The 14,247-nt window shown below is 43.7% G+C and overlaps 1 protein-coding gene across 1 annotated transcript in view; it reads left to right on the top strand.

Annotated features, from left to right (window-relative positions):
- LOC143770356 (NACHT, LRR and PYD domains-containing protein 3-like) overlaps window positions 1-6,955 on the top strand; it is a 30,766-nt gene extending 23,811 nt beyond the window's left edge. The window contains exon 10 of the mRNA XM_077259926.1: window positions 4,715-6,955. Coding sequence (XP_077116041.1) covers window positions 4,715-4,802 — 88 coding nt within the window. The 3' untranslated portion in view covers window positions 4,803-6,955. The remainder of the gene's footprint in view (window positions 1-4,714) is intronic.
- The last annotated feature ends 7,292 nt before the right edge of the window (window positions 6,956-14,247 follow it).

Genomic DNA, 14,247 nt, shown 5'->3' with positions numbered 1-14,247 from the left:
TGTCTGGCACTGACAATACAAATTTGTAGACATCTATGATGCAACTTAAAGTAGTCTGTGTCTGTGTCCTATATTGGCACCATTAAATAGTTACTGCCAAATTACTATGTCAGAAACACAGCAGATGAGCCCACCCCTGTACCTAAGTATGCCATCTTTTTTTTTGTTTTGGTTGTTTTGCGAGACATTAACATCTATTTATATTTTGGGAGTACTGGGACAGACACTCCTTGCACTACTCCTCCACTCAGCACCAAGCTGCCTGCCCGTGTATCCATGTAACCGCTGTAAAACTGCCATGAGCCTATTGTTTGTTATTTTAGGCCTTTGATAGCCTGTCTGCGGTCCCTACTCCTCCACTGACCACCAAGCTGCCTGCCCGTGTATCCATGTAACCGCTGTAAAACTGCCATGAGCCTATTGTTTGTTATTTTAGGCCTTTGAAGCCTTTCTGCGCTCCCTCCTTCCACTAGTCCTCCACTGACCAGACCACTGCTGCCCGTGTACTCCTGGAACCAATTTTAAAGTGCCTACAGCCAGCCCATTTTATTGTGTTAGGCCTTCGAAGCCTGTCTGCGGTCCATACTTCCACTAGGCCTCCACTGACCAGACCACTGCTGCCCGTGTACCCCTGGAACCAATTTTAAAGTGCCTACAGCCAGCCCATTTTATTGTGTTAGGCCTTCGAAGCCTGTCTGCGGTCCATACTTTAAATACTCCTCCACTCACCACCAAGCTGCCTGCCCGTGTATCCATGTAACCGCTGTAAAACTGCCATGAGCCTATTGTTTGTTATGTTAGGCCTTTGATAGCCTGTCTGCGGTCCTTACTTTAAATACTCCTCCACTCACCACCTAGCTGCCTGTGTATCCATGTAACCGATGTAAAACTGCCATGACTGCCTACTGTTTGTTATTTTAGGCCTTTGATAGCCTGTCTGCGGCCCCTACTTGCAATACTCCTCCACTGACCACAATGCTGCCTGGAGTGCCTGCCTGTGTATCCATGTAACCGATGTAAAACTGCCATGACTGCCTACTGTTTGTTATTTTAGGCCTTTGATAGCCTGTCTGCGGCCCCTACTTGCAATACTCCTCCACTGAGCACAATGCTGCCTGGAGTGCCTGCCTGTGTATCCATGTAACCGATGTAAAACTGCCATGACTGCCTACTGTTTGTTATTTTAGGCCTTTGATAGCCTGTCTGCAGCCCCTACTTGCAATACTCCTCCACTGACCACACCAATGCTGCCCGTGTACCCCTGGAACCTATTTAAAAGTTCATAGAGCCTAGTTATATATTTTATTTACTATTAATAAGGCCATGATGGACTACGCTGTACCACGCTACAAGCTAACCAGTCGACACTTCTTTTGCGAGAAAAGCCATCCCAACCCTCCACCAGCATGTAGAAGACCGCATTGTCCATGCACTCTGGCAATCTGTGAGTACAAAGGTGCACCTGACAACAGACGCATGGACCTGTAGGCATGGCCACGGAAGATTACGTGTCCATTACGGCGCAATGGGTTAATGTGGTGGATGCATGGTCCACAGGGGACAGCCTACTAAGTCTGTCTGCAGTCCCTAATTCAAATTGTCCTCCACTGTCTAAATCGGAACTTCCACCTTCTGGCTTTCGGCCTATAGTATCAGAAATTAAACTGCATTTGGCCTTCAACTTTGGTTAGGGCCTACTAACGGCTTCTGCCCCTCCCTGGTGTTGCCCTCAACTAAATAAAGCTGAGCTTCAACCTTCCGGCTCTCATTATGTGGTTTTAAAAAAAAAAATGGTGGTTAGGGCCTACTAACGGCTTCTGCCCCTCCCTGGTGTTGTCCTCAACTAAATAAAGCTGAGCTTCAACCTTCCGGCTCTCATTATATGGTTTAAAAAAAAAAAATGGTGGTTAGGGCCTACTAACGGCTTCTGCCCCTCCCTGGTGTTGTCCTCAACTAAATAAAGCTGAGCTTCAACCTTCCGGCTCTCATTAAGTGGTTTTAAAAAAAAAATGGTGGTTAGGGCCTACTAACGGCTTCTGCCCCTCCCTGGTGTTGTCCTCAACTAAATAAAGCTGAGCTTCAACCTTCCGGCTCTCATTATGTGGTTTAAAAAAAAAAAATGGTGGTTAGGGCCTACTAACGGCTTCTGCCCCTCCCTGGTGTTGTCCTCAACTAAATAAAGCTGAGCTTCAACCTTCCGGCTCTCATTAAGTGGTTTTAAAAAAAAAATGGTGGTTAGGGCCTACTAACGGCTTCTGCCCCTCCCTGGTGTTGTCCTCAACTAAATAAAGCTGAGCTTCAACCTTCCGGCTCTCATTATGTGGTTTTAAAAAAAAAAATGGTGGTTAGGGCCTACTAACGGCTTCTGCCCCTCCCTGGTGTTGTCCTCAACTAAATAAAGCTGAGCTTCAACCTTCCGGCTCTCATTAAGTGGTTTTAAAAAAAAAATGGTGGTTAGGGCCTACTAACGGCTTCTGCCCCTCCCTGGTGTTGTCCTCAACTAAATAAAGCTGAGCTTCAACCTTCCGGCTCTCATTAAGTGGTTTTAAAAAAAAAAAAAATGGTGGTTAGGGCCTACTAACGGCTTCTGCCCCTCCCTGGTGTTGTCCTCAACTAAATAAAGCTGAGCTTCAACCTTCCGGCTCTCATTAAGTGGTTTTAAAAAAAAAATGGTGGTTAGGGCCTACTAACGGCTTCTGCCCCTCCCTGGTGTTGTCCTCAACTAAATAAAGCTGAGCTTCAACCTTCCGGCTCTCATTAAGTGGTTTTAAAAAAAAAATGGTGGTTAGGGCCTACTAACGGCTTCTGCCCCTCCCTGGTGTTGTCCTCAACTAAATAAAGCTGAGCTTCAACCTTCCGGCTCTCATTATGTGGTTTTAAAAAAAAAAATGGTGGTTAGGGCCTACTAACGGCTTCTGCCCCTCCCTGGTGTTGTCCTCAACTAAATAAAGCTGAGCTTCAACCTTCCGGCTCTCATTAAGTGGTTTTAAAAAAAAAAAAAATGGTGGTTTGGGCCTACTAACGGCTTCTGCCCCTCCCTGGTGTTGTCCTCAACTAAATAAAGCTGAGCTTCAACCTTCCGGCTCTCATTAAGTGGTTTTAAAAAAAAAATGGTGGTTAGGGCCTACTAACGGCTTCTGCCCCTCCCTGGTGTTGTCCTCAACTAAATAAAGCTGAGCTTCAACCTTCCGGCTCTCATTAAGTGGTTTTAAAAAAAAAATGGTGGTTAGGGCCTACTAACGGCTTCTGCCCCTCCCTGGTGTTGTCCTCAACTAAATAAAGCTGAGCTTCAACCTTCCGGCTCTCATTAAGTGGTTTTAAAAAAAAAAAAAATGGTGGTTAGGGCCTACTAACGGCTTCTGCCCCTCCCTGGTGTTGCCCTCAACTAAATAAAGCTGAGCTTCAACCTTCTGCTCCAAATTACCATTTTAAAAAATGCAATAGGCTTTTCCGGCCTACTAAAGGTGTCTGCCCCTCCCTGGTGTTGTCCTCAACTGAACAAAGCTGAGCTTCCACATTCTGGCTTTCGCCCTATACTATCAGATATTAAACTGCATTTGGCCTACTAGTGTGGTTAGGCCCTTGAAACAGTGTCTGCTGCTCTTGGGTTTGCTACTCCACTGAACAAAGCAATGCCGCCTGTTTAGTCCTGTTACCAATTTTGAACTGCATGTAGCCTACTTTATTCTTTGGCCCTATATCTGTTTCCTCCTCATCCTGCCCATTGCCCAGCCACTGCTAAATGAGTCTGCTGGTACATTGACCTAGACCACTACATTCCCCTTGTACTCTACACAGCCAGAATCTGTCCCTGCTGAAAGTAAGGTTCCCCTTCCCGCATGTTATACCACCTTACACAGGGACAAAGAGGAAGGTGCAGATGAAAGTGCAGGTTCCTTCATCAGGTGGGGGGGCATACTCGTTGGCGACGTCACTGGCACAGGGCCCCTCAGAGTACGCAAAAGTGTCGCTGCTGGTGGGAGGCGCCCCCGCCATGCAAACACACCGCCGTACTTTGAGGGGCCCTGTGCCAGTGGCAATGCGAACGAGTGGGCCCCCCCTGCTTGCTCAGGATCACAGCACTTGCAACTTTTAAATACTTACCTTTCCCTGCAACACCGCCGTGACGTAGTCCGCATTTCCTGGGCCCACGAAAAACTTGAGCCAGCCCTACTCCCCCCACAACTTTCCCCCAATTCCCTATGCCCAACTATTATTATACAGTTAATTAAGATTGGCAAGCTTCAGAAACAAGAATGGATGTTTTTGGCATTAAAATGGGCACTGTAGGTGTTTTCCTGGCCTCCACTCACTGCCGACTATGCTTCCCCATTGACTTGCATTGGGTTTCGTGTTTCGGTCGATCCCCGACTTTTAGCGATAATCGGCCGACTGCACTCGACTCGACTCTGGACAAAATCGGGTTTCCCAAAACCCTACTCGATCTTAAAAAAATGAAAGTCGCTCAACCCTAATCAGGACAGTTCTATTAGCTGTATGGTGGCCGCAGTCGTACATTCACCCCCTATTTGAATCAATAAGGGCCACTGCAGTACCCAGTTTCTGATGCTAAAAAATTGACGGAGCTGTACGGTACAGTTCCACAATTGAGCACTTCTGGCTGCTGGAAGTGAATGGCAGGGGTGCTGGGTTTTAATTTTGCTCTGAATCTTTATTATTTTGGTAATTACTTTCCTTTATTTATTTATTTCAGGATTGAGGTGAATGAATTTTCCAAGGAAAGAGAAGAATTTTTAAAACAACTGGAAGCACTTAAGCCTGGTTTACGTATCTATGTATAAACATAACAAGAAGACAAAGGCGTCCGATAATGTGCATGGTGTTATTAAAGGACATTCTTCAAGGAGTTGTCTAAAATTGAAGGTGTTTTCCACTACCTAGATCATCAATATCAGACCCCCACTGATCTGATACTGATGCCTGAGCCAAAGAAAAGGTGGTCGATATCCTAGTAGGGTCCAGTATTTTGTCAGAGCTTTGGGTTTTCTGGGTGCTGCTGTGTTCATTTGCACATTTAGGCTAAGTACACACAATGGTTTTTGGAGCAGAAACTGTGTGGAAACTCTCCAATTACTTTCCAAAATCTCAAAACTTCTCAAAAATGTTTCAAAATAAAGTCTCCACTTAGTGTCTGCTTGGAAAACTCAGCAAAAAGACTTAGTGTGCACAAAGTCTTAGAAAAAAGGGTTTTATTGCCGAAGTAAATATTAATTTAAAAAATTACAGAATGTGAAAAAAATTATCAATAAACATAAAACTCATTTAATGAAAAGGTTGTAATTAAAGATTTGGCCCTCAAACTGTGAACAGGTCGCTTGTATAGAAGGAATGTGACCCATCTGCTCATAATGAGATTAATAACTAACCGGTATGTATGCCCAAACTGTTTGCTTTCGGACTCATTCACACATTTTTTTTTTTCTAACGAGTACAATCCCTGTTTTCCACAAATGGAACTCGTACTTATGAAAGTCTATAGGGACTGTTAACATGTCTGTGATTTTTCTGCGGACTTACAGGACTCTCCTTTGACCCAATCTGGGTGATCTCCTGGTAGGTTGCTTTCCTGGTAGCATTTACTTCCAATAGACCAGTTACCAGCTGAGGGCTCTCTCACTCACTCTCAGTTTCTGGTAACTCTGCAGGATAAGGCAACTTTCAACCTTAGGACTCATTTCCACTGGCGAGGAAAACGGACGAGTGCAATCCGATAAAAAATCGGATTGCACTCGGACCAATGTTATTCAATAGGTGTCTTTTCATTTGCGATTTTTTTTCTCTGCCGAAATCGGACTGAGAAAAAAATCGCAGCATGCTGCGATTTGCTGCGAGTCTCGGACGAGACTCGCCAATGCAAGTCAATGGGTGCGAGAAAAAAAACGGACGGAATACGGACCATCCGTATTCCGTCCGTTTTTTACGGATACATCACCATTCTGTGGCCTAGAACACTGTCCATGGTCCTGTAAATGACTGTATAAAAATAGTTGCAGAGAAATAAAACGGATTGCATACGGATGTCATACGGATGTAAAACGGATGGTGCGATTAAAAATCGCATTGCACTCGCATTACACTCGCATGACAATCGCATGACAAGCGCATACGCTACATCCCTTCTTTCGGTCCAGATTACGGACCGATTTGTCTCTCGCCAGTGGAAATGAGCCCTAAGTGAGATCGTTCTACATTCCTTTTCTCCGTCTCTCATCAGTCTGGATAATCTTTATTCAAGTTGGATGTGGTCAGTACGTTGCATCAATACATGCCGATGACAGTCTCATTCAGATGTTTAGACTCCCCATTTGACCGTTTGAAAGAATCTCGTCGATGTTTCTCCATTTGCAGGCTTCCTTCTCTCGCTGAAAGCATTCTGAATTTCTGGAAATGTATGCGGCTAAGCACAGAGTGCTCATGCTGGGGCTTAAGGCTCTCTCCACCTGGGCGGTGTCACCCTCATAGACTGTTCACCATCAGACTTCTGCTCTGCAGCTCTTGAAGTCTGCAACCTGGTCCTCCATCCACAAGTTCTCAAACTTTTACATAGTTTTTACCTTTGCGTCGGCTGCCTTGAGCCTGGATAGAAAAGTACTGCAAGAGTCAATACCCCGGGTTACAGCCTGAGGGATCTGTCTTACTATCCCATTGCCTTCTTGTCTGACCTTTTTTTATATTTCTTATTGGACTGCTTTGGGATGTTCCCCAATGAAATGACCTAGAAAGAGGATTTTTTGTACTTACCTAAAATGATTTCACTGTGAGTACTAAAAATCCTCTTTTTTCGTTTCTCATTCAAAAAACACTGATGAAGAGTTGACAACATGCTGATATAAAAAAAACTTGTGTATTTAACATGCGTAATTAGAACTTTTTGTGCAACTAAACCTAAAAATAAATGGTAAAAGTAAAGTCATTTTTACTTTTTAAAATGTCAGTTTTAGAGTATCACTTGAGTAGTTTGTGTTTAGTATTTTTGCTCGTATCTTATTGTTCTGTGATAGCTTCTCTCTGATTTTTTCCCTAGAGGCACCATAACATTTTCTGCATTGACTCTTGACATTTATTTATTTATTATACTCGCTTATAAATCGCCATTAATTCAACAGCGCTTTACAGACATCGTCATCACTGTCACCATTGTGCTTATAATATGGACGATAGGGCTTAAGAAAGGCTTGTGATATTGGTAGGGCTAAAGCGAGGGCCAAAGTTAGGACCAGGATTAATAATAATCTTAGGGACGAGTAGGGCGATGGTTATAGATAGGGCACCCCTGTTCTTTATCACCACAGTATTGTCTACAGCTGATCTTCATAGGAAGACTGAGATGATAGGAATTAAATAGCTCACTGCTGAGTCTGGAGCTCATGGCCAGGTGAGGCTGTTAGAGACAGATGTTAGCTGTTTAATATATCTGCCGCATGTGAATGCAGCTTTGTGGGGCTTTTTTTGCAAATCATATTGTTTTATTTCATGTAAAACTGCAGATTTCAACTCCGCTCATCTCTAGACTTAGCAGCTGCACGGTGGCTCAGTGATTAGCAATAATACATTGCAGCTGAGTCCTGGGTCCAAATCCCACTAAGTACAAAAAGTTTGTATGTTCTCCCCGTGTCTGTACGAGTTTCCTCACACACTCCAAGGACATACTGATAGGGAATGTACAGTAGCATGTAAAAGTTTGGGCACCCCTGGTCAAAATTACTGTTATTGTGAACAGGTAAGCAAGTTGAAATTACCTCTAGAAGGCCTAAAGATGACACATTTCCTTAGCATTTTAGGCCCCCAAAATATATTGTCACTTTTTACATTTTAAAAAAATTGATGTCCTGGGTCAGGGTCACCAATCTAAATCACTGACAAAAGCTTTGCTTAATGTGCTCCGGTCTCTCCAACTGGTTGATGTATGGAGGATGCTATATCCAGACGTAAAGGATTAGGCATATTATTCTCCTTTACATGGCACGCATAGCCGTATAGACTTTTTCTTAATTAGACATTATTTGCAAACTTGCCAACCTACATCTCAGATAGGACCTGCTATATGGTCAGATTGTGCTCCTGTGTATTGTGATCTGAGTCTGTACCTGACTCCACCAAGGCTTGAAATGTTGGATTCTGCTTCATGACTTCCTCTGTGTCTCAGACCATCCTGAGTCTATGGACTCATAGAAGCATTCAAATGATCCCTCAGAAGAATATCTATAAAACATGGATCAAGGCTTTGAAAAAAAGAGAAACTAAAGCCTCCAATTTGCCTGAGTGGATTGATCTCCTTGACAAACAACATAAATGATCTGCTCTCCTCCAGGTATAGGCAGACCTACTTAATGCTGGAAAGGAGCTAAGGTCTTCAATAGATCAAACTTATACAAAACACCAAGATCGCATGTGATACTACTCATACGAATTCACAGATAAATGTGGTCGCTCATTGACAAGGAGGTTACATCCACACATACAAAGGACATACGCTTCCAAATTACAAGTGGCACTCGGGCCAGAAATTCATAACTCTACCGAAATAGCTGAAATATTTTGTTGCTATTATAGATCTGTACATTATATTCATGGACATTTCCACCACATGCCATCTAATATTCTTGAAACAAAAATTGACAGATATATTATAGACACTGCCCTTCTTTCACGCAGACTCCTGAGAAGGACATAACAGACAAAGCTTTCATTGATCAAGTGATTGAAGAGGTCATAAAACTACTCCCTATAGGGAAGAGCCTTAGCCCCGATTAATTCAATATTAGATCTTATAAGATGTTTGCCCCCCAGTTATTACTATTTTTAGCAAAAGTGTTCAATAATATCTCAAAAGACACCTCTTTGCCCCCCCCCAAAAAAAAAAAAAACACTTGAGGCTCACATAATGGCTTTATCAAAATCTGGAAAAGAACCAAATGCCTGCCCTAATTTTTATCCAATATCACTAATTAATGTAGATGTCAAAGTATAAATAAAAGGATCTTATCTGCCCTTATCTGCCTGCAATTTATTGACTTTAATGATAGCTACCTTTAGGGTACTGTCACACTCTGCAACTTTCCAACGATCACGACCAGCGATACGACCTGGCCGTGATCGTTGGAAAGTCGTTGTGTGGTCGATGGAGAGCTGTCACACAGACCGCTCTCCAGCGACCAACGATGCCGAAGGCCCTGGGTAACCAGGGTAAACATCGGGTTACTAAGCGCAGGGCCGCGCTTAGTAACCCGATGTTTACCCTGGTTACCAGCGTAAAAGTAAAAAAAACAAACAGTACATACTCACATTCCGGTGTCCTTCAGGTCCCTTGCCTTCTGCTTCCCGCTCTGACTGAGTGCCGCCGTAAAGTGAAAGCAGATCACAGCGGTGACGTCACCGCTGTGCTCTGCTCCGGCCGGCAGTCAGTCAGAGCGGGAAGCAGACGGCAAGGGACCTGAAGGACACCGGAATGTGAGTATGTACTGTTTGTTTTTTTAAAATTTTACGCTGGTAACCACGGTAAACATCGGGTTACTAAGCGCGGCCCTGCGCTTAGTAACCCGATGTTTACCCTGGTTACAAGCGAACGCATCGCTGGATCGCTGTCACACACAACGATCCAGCGATGACAGCGGGAGATCCAGCGACGAAAGAAAGTTCCAAACGATCTGCTACGACGTACGATTCTCAGCAGGGTCCCTGATCGCTGCTGCGTGTCAGACACAGCGATATCGTATGGATATCGCTGGAACGTCACGGATCGTACCGTCGTAGCGACAAAAGTGCCACTGTGTGACAGTACCCTTACTTATTCAATTGATAGCACCCCGGGGTGTCATCATTAACCAGCACAGCAGGACATACAATTAACCCCTTTACCCCCAGGGTAGTTTGCATGTTAAGGCCATGTGCACACGTTCAGTATTTTTCGCGTTTTTTTCGCGTTTTTTCACTATAAAAACGTGATAAAAACGCGAAAAAAACGCTTACATATGCCTCCCATTATTTTCAGTGTATTCCGCATTTTTTGTGCAAATGTAGCCTTTTTTCCGCGAAAAAAAAGCATCGCGGAAAAAAAAGCAACATGTTCATTAAAATGCGGAATTGCAGGGGATTCCGCACACCTGGGAGTCCATTGATCTGCTTACTTCCCGCACGGGGCTGTGCACACCATGCGGGAAGTAAGCAGATTATGTGCGGTTGGTACCCAGGGTGGAGGAGAGGAGACTCTCCTCCACGCACTGGGCACCATATAATTGGTCAAAAAAAAGAATTAAAATAAAAAATAGTCCTATACTCACCTTCGATGTCTTCCCGCCTCTCCACTGCACGCTGTCGCTTCGGTTCCTGTAGCTGGTGTGCGGTGAAGGACCTGCCGATGACGTCGCCATCTTGTGATTGGTCGAGACCGGTCATGTGACCGCTCACGTGACCGCGACGTCATGGAAGGTCCTGCGCGCACACACCAGCTATACGGAACGGACGCCGGTGAGGAGATCAGCTGTCTGCGGGTGAGTATAAGCATTTTTTTTATTTTTTTTATTATTTTTAAACATTCTATCTTTTACTATAGATGCTGCAAAAGCAGCATCTATAGTAAAAAGTTGGTCACACTTGTCAAACGCTATGTTTGACAAGTGTGACCAACCTGTCAGTCAGTTTTCCAAGCGATGCTACAGATCGCTTGGAAAACTTTAGCATTCTGCAAGCTAATTATGCTTGCAGAATGCTAAAAAAAACGCGAAAAAAACGGAAAAAAACCGCAAAAAAAAAAATGCGGATTTCTAGCAGAAAATTTCCGGTTTTCTTCAGGAAATTTCTGCAAGAAATCCGGACGTGTGCACATACCCTGACGACCAAGCCAATTCTGACCACTGTCCCTTTATGAGATAATAACTCTGGAACGCTTCAACAGATCCCGGTGATTCTGACAATGTTTTCTCGAGACATATTGTACTTCATAGTGGTAACATTTCTTTGATATGATGTGCGATTATTTGTGAAAAAAACAAATTTTTTTCACAAATTTCACAAATACACAAAATTCACAAATACAGAAAGTAACATTTCCCACATGTCTACTTTACATCAGTACAATTTGGGAAACACATTTTTTTTCTGTTAGGAAGTTATAAGGGTTAAAAGTTGACCAGCGATTTCTCATTTTACAGCAAAATTTACAAAACCATTTTTTTAGGGACCAGATTACATTTAGGCTACGTTCACATTTGCGTTGCGTCATGCACCCCTATATTTAACATGGGGGCGCATGGACATGCGTTGTCTTGCGTTTTGTGACGCATGTGTCATTTTTGGCGCAAGCGTCAGGGCGCAGAGGACGCAGCATGTTGCATTTTTTTGCGTCCAAAATCAAGCCAAAAATGGACGCATGCGTCACAAAACAATGCATTTTTGCATGCGTCTTGCATGCGTTGTGCGTTGCGTCCCCGACGCAACGCCCAACAACGCAAATGTGAACGTAGCCTTAAAGTCACTTTGAGGGGTGTACATGACAGAAAAGACCCAAAAGTGACACCATTCTAAAAACTGCACCCCTCAAGGTGCTCAAAACCACATTCAAGAAGTTTATTAACCCTTTTTGTGCTTCATAGGAACTGAAGCAATGTGGAAGGAAAAAAATAACATTTAACTTTTTTTTACAAACATTTTACTTCAGAACCAATTTTTTTATTCTCACACATGTAAAAAGAGAAAATTTTTTGTGCAATTTGTCCTAAGCACGCCGATACCCCATATGTGGGGGTAAACCACTGTTTGGGCGCACGGCAGAGCTTGGAAGTGAAGGTGCGCCATCTGACTTTTTCAATGCAGAATTGGCTGGAATTGAAATCGGACGCCATGTCGCGTTTGGAGATCCCCTGATGTGCCTAAACAGTGGAAACCCCCCCACAAGTGATACAATTTTGGAAACTAGACCCCTTAAGGAACTTACTTTTTTTTTGTTAGGAAGTTATAAGGGTTAAAAGTTAAACAGTGATTTCTCATTTTTACAACACCATTTTTTTTTTGAGACCACCTCACATTTGAAGTCACTTTGAGGGGTCTATATAATAGAAAATGCCCAAAAGTGACACCATTCTAACAACTGCACCCCACAAGGTGCTCAAAACCACATTCATGTTTATTAACCCTTCAGGTGCTTCACAGGAAGTTTTGGAATATTTAAAAAAATGAAAGTTTAACTTTTTTTCACAAAAAATTTAATTCAGACCAAAATTATTTCATTTTACCAAGGGTAGCAGGAGAAATTGGACCCCAAATGTTGTTGTGCAATTTATCCTGAGTACGCTGATATCCCATAAGTGGGGGTAAACCACTGTTTGGGCACATGGCAGAGCTCGGATCGGAAGGGAAGGAGCACCATCTTACTTTTTCCAATGCAAAATTGGCTGGAATTAAGATAGGACGCTATGTCGCTTTTGGAGAGCCCCTGATATGCTTAAACAGTGGAAATTCCCCGCAAGTGACACCATTTTGGAGACTAGACCCCCTAAGGAACTTATCTAGATGTGTGGTGAGCACTTTGGACGCCCAAGTGCTTCACAGAACTTTATAACGCAGAGCCGTAAAAATAAAAAATAATATTTGTTTCACAAATATGATCTTTTCGTCCCCAATTTTTTATTTTCTCAAGGGTAACAGGAGAAATTGGATCACAAAAGTTGTTGTGCAATTTGTCCTGAGTATGCTGATATGTGGGGATAAACCACTGTTTGGGTGCATAGCAGAGCTCAGAAGGGAAGGAGTGCCTGATTTTACTGTTATGGTTTGCAAATGCCATGACCCACTGGAAGAGCCCATGAGGTGCCAAAACAGCAGAACCCCCCCATAAGTGACCTCATTTTACGAACTACACCTCTTAATGAATCAATCTAGGGGTGCAATGATCATATTAACACCATGGGTGTGTCACAGAATTTTATACCATTCAGCAGTGAGGACAAAAATAACTATATTTTTACTAGCAAAATTTTGTTTAGCCAAAGATTTTACATTTTCCCACAAGAAGTGGGTAAAAATGGCAACAAAATTTGTCCCACAATTTTTACTGAATGTGGCAATACCCACATGTGTCTATCGCCTGCTGCAGCGCAGCAGCACCCAACCTCCACCAGGAGGGGTAGGTGAAGGAAAACAGGTACACTTGCAGTGAAATCATAGAGCAGAAGGCAGGAGCCACAAGGTGGCGAAAGAGTAGTCAGACAAATCCGAGTCAGCAACAGAGAGGGAATGAAGTACCAGAGGTCACAGCAATACACGTGGTCAGGAACAAGCCAAAGATAGTCAAACAGGTCAGAGGACAAGCCGAGTCAAATACCAAGGGGGCACAATATGGAGAGTGAGTACTACAATGAGCGGAGTCCCAGGAGAACAGAGGAACAGGATCTAGGTAAATGGGCAGAGGATAAATGATAAATCAGGGTATAACGGGGTCAGCTGCTCAGGCCAGAGACAGAAATTATAACTGACACTGCTAGCAGGTAACAGCAGACTGAAATAGCCAGGCAGATTCCAAAACGAGGCCAGGAAGATTAACCCCCGCATGACCATCCCAGGGAGAGAATAATTAGAAACAAACCCCGGATTGGATCATGACAATGCGGCTGTACAGTGCTACTTAGCCATGCGGAGAGACTCGGGAGGAACGGAGCGCTATTTGCCTATTCAGGTGAATGGGTCTGTGCACATGTCAGTGTGTTTCCACGGACCTTGTGTCCATGTGTGGAGTGTAATATGGTGATGTTTTTTCTATCATAAACAGTGTTGAAGCAGTAACTGTGTTCAGCCACCGGAGGTCACCCTTGAGTAACAGACAGGATAATTACAATGTTGTTGCAGTAATTTTGTTCAGCCACCGGAGGTCACCCTTGAGTTACAGACAAGAAGATTCTGGAAACAGAACAGTTACCTCAGAGTTTCTGGATGTTTGAGAAGAAGCAGCGCGGTGATGGAGAGTGGGAAATCCAGATCTTGAGGCCAGGGCCGGACTGGGACTAAAATTCAGCCCTGGCATTTGAAGTTACACAGGCCCACTTGTCACATGGTGACTGTATAATATCTTTGTACACTTGTAGGCAGGGCCGGTTTTAGGCAAAGTGGGGCCCTACGCCTAGGCAAAGTTTAAAATGGGGCCCCAAATGCTAACATATTGCACATCACGCAAAAGCATTTCTGTTGTATTTACGTGCACTGAGTTCAGGCCACTAAATGAGTGTGATCGACAAT

The sequence above is a fragment of the Ranitomeya variabilis genome, chromosome 1 (genome assembly GCF_051348905.1).
Source record: "Ranitomeya variabilis isolate aRanVar5 chromosome 1, aRanVar5.hap1, whole genome shotgun sequence".
In the NCBI taxonomy this organism is placed as follows: Eukaryota; Metazoa; Chordata; class Amphibia; order Anura; family Dendrobatidae; genus Ranitomeya; species Ranitomeya variabilis.
Note: the sequence above shows the minus strand (reverse complement) of the source record. Positions and strands in the feature narration are given on the sequence as shown.